We start from the raw sequence: 2,814 nt of genomic DNA, 5'->3' as shown, positions 1-2,814 counted from the left end.
CACTATATACTACATCCTGACAGGTTTTAAGGACATTCTTTTGTCAATTTCAACTTATTTCAGCTGCAGATGTTTTTTTCCTTCTTTAATGGGAGGTTATGAATACATGTGAGGACGACTGTACATATACTGATTTATTCCTCCAGTAGAGTTACAGAGCATTAGAGAATCAATGCTGCGGTACACTGATGCTGTTCCAGCAGCATGTGGTTGTGTCCAACCATGTTAAAACCCTTTAGATCATCTTTTCCCCCTTTACACTTGTATTATACGCTCTTGTTTTATTTTTTTGGTACTAAAACAAATGAATGAAACTGTAAAAATCTACTTTCGAATGTGCTTCTCCTTCTCACCATCAACTCTCTCTTTGTTCCCCAACAGTTTTCCTACGTTGACGCAGATGGGAACTCAATAAACATGGTGCAAATGACCTTCCTCAGACTACTGACAGCCTCAGCCAGGCAAAACTTCACCTACAGCTGCCACCAGTCTGTGGCGTGGCACGACGCCTCCAGCGACAGCTACGACAAGGCGCTGCGCTTCCTGGGCGCCAACGACGAGGAGATGTCCTACGACAACAACCCGTACATCACGGCCATCTCGGACGGCTGCGCGGTAAGCACTGTCCGTAGAGCCAGCTTGTCTAAATGAGCAGGAAGCAAACGGATTCATCACCTGAAGGTTGTTAGCACGAGTAATGTCACCGCTTACATTCAAAAGGCATTGCACGTTTTGCTTTGTGGATATTGGCTTTTAATTTTCATTTTTTGGATAATTTAACCTAGCCTAGCAATTAAATACATTATCACGAGGTTGTTTTCTAGCAGAAAATCAAGTGTGATTGCTGATTATTGGCACAAATTTAGTCCTGTTGTGTAAGAAAAAAAAAGTTAAAGAGCTAACAAACTGTGAATGATTGTAATCTAAGTTTCCCAATTAATTCCATTCCTACTGAACAAGGCTCTTCATTTTGAAATAAAATCGCAATGAATAAAGGAGTAGAAGCTGCAGTTGTAACTGATGAAACTTCAGTTCAGCCACTTTACTGCAAGTTTCCCCAGATCTGTAATAGATCAGTAGATGGTTGCAGTTAGAAGCAAAAGGTGTTTCTGTGATTTTCTAATTTGTGTCCACCTCTCTCCTGTTGCAGACACGGAAGGGCTACGGAAAGACTGTGATGGAGATTAATACTCCCAAAATCGATCAGGTTCCAATCACCGACGTCATGTTGACTGACTTTGGGGATCCCAACCAGAAGTTTGGCTTTGAAGTTGGGCCCGTCTGCTTCCTTGGCTAAACAAAAATGAAAACGTAAAAAAAAAAAGGACTTGATGGGGCCAGCAAAGAAAGTCACGTTGAGACCTTCTGAGTACCACCAAACCCCATTTTTTTAGCCCCCCACCCTTTTCTATGCCACATGCAAGTTTTGAATAAGAGATGGTGTAGCAAACATGTCTTTCCATGTATGTACGTGTAACCCAGGAAAATACTTGTTGCCCTTGTAGGGCTCGAACCACATGACTTAACCACGTTATGGAGCAAAAGGTGAAGGACATTCGAATGCGTGGCAGAGGAGGGTGAATCGGAGGTGACCAGGAGAGGGGATCGGGCGACATAAAGGGGGACACAGATCTCCTCTCTGAATTCTCCAGGTGCTGTATGAAAACGACTACAATGGTGCTTGTTCAAAAACACACAAAAAGTATAAAGAGGTGCTACGAAAGAAGGTGTATTTTGATAATTATAAAAAAATAAAAAAAACTGTAATTATTATTTTGTACAATACTGTTATTTCTGAATCCACTTTCAAAACTTGCATGTGTATCAGATTCTGCTTTCGGCTTCTTTAATTCCAACGTCGGTTCAAAGATATACAGTGTAAGTTAAAGACAAAGTCATTAAATCTAATAAATTTACAATTCTGGTATTTTTATTTTTTTGTTTGTTTTGTTCAACGCATTCTGTGTACATGTCATGAAGCAAATAAAAGTGAGCATTCAAACAATTCTCTATTGCTAAATTAGACTGTATGCCCTTTGTATATATTGATAGTCCAAAGCTTGAGGTTATTTTGCTGTTTTGCCCTTGTGACCGTCGGTGAAACAACTGGAAGTATCACACCAGCACGTTTATGGCAACATCTCCCACTAATGTTGTGATCCTGTGCTAGTAGGAAGCAATCATGGCATTCATTTTCCTTTATTTAATTCTATTTGTTGTTTTTTTTTTTTCTGTTTTGTTTTTCTGACAGGCTTTTATTTTGGTTGTATACCTCAAACTTTCTTGATAACCTTTAAGATGCAAGGATGCTATGCCCTGTATATACCTTGGTTAAGCAATTAAGTTTATATATTTTGGGTGGGGATTTTTTTTTTTTAAGAGAGGAATTCGTTAACTGTTAGACATCCACTGTTCAAATCCTTCTGTGAATGCAATGAGAAGCCCGTCGCGGTGACCCATTTTTGTAACTAAAATGAGAAAATGTTTTAATGTGCTTTTTATAGTTCATTTAAATATTAAAAACTGGATTCGAAACAACAGTGAACTGAATGTCTCAATGGTTTGTGTAAGATGATATTGGAGTAGATCTACCTACTGTACATGTCAAATGCTTTAAATCACGGATATGTTTATTCAACTAAGATTCTGGGCTGGTGCAATTTCCGTCTCTCTTGAAACCAATAAAGTACCATCTTACCGTAATTTCCTTTCATTCTGAGTACATGAATGGAAACCTGAATAAAATGTCTCTTTTTATTTGCCATAGGATGGATAAAAAATGGCCTACCTGCCTTCATATTTAAATGCATTTGC

At 38.8% G+C, this 2,814-nt stretch overlaps 1 protein-coding gene across 1 annotated transcript; it reads left to right on the top strand.

Annotated features, from left to right (window-relative positions):
• Positions 1-381: 381 nt before the first annotated feature.
• Positions 382-2,545, top strand: LOC103369884 (collagen alpha-1(XI) chain-like; the record flags this gene model as incomplete). The annotated part of the gene is made up of 2 exons (XM_008298723.1): positions 382-615; positions 1,151-2,545. Coding segments are annotated over 2 exons (381 nt in total), but the record flags the coding sequence as incomplete, so codon positions are not given.
• Positions 2,546-2,814: the final 269 nt, after the last annotated feature.

The sequence above is a fragment of the Stegastes partitus genome, unplaced genomic scaffold (assembly GCF_000690725.1).
Source record: "Stegastes partitus isolate 25-593 unplaced genomic scaffold, Stegastes_partitus-1.0.2 Scaffold1344, whole genome shotgun sequence".
In the NCBI taxonomy this organism is placed as follows: domain Eukaryota; kingdom Metazoa; phylum Chordata; class Actinopteri; family Pomacentridae; genus Stegastes; species Stegastes partitus.
Note: the sequence above shows the minus strand (reverse complement) of the source record. Positions and strands in the feature narration are given on the sequence as shown.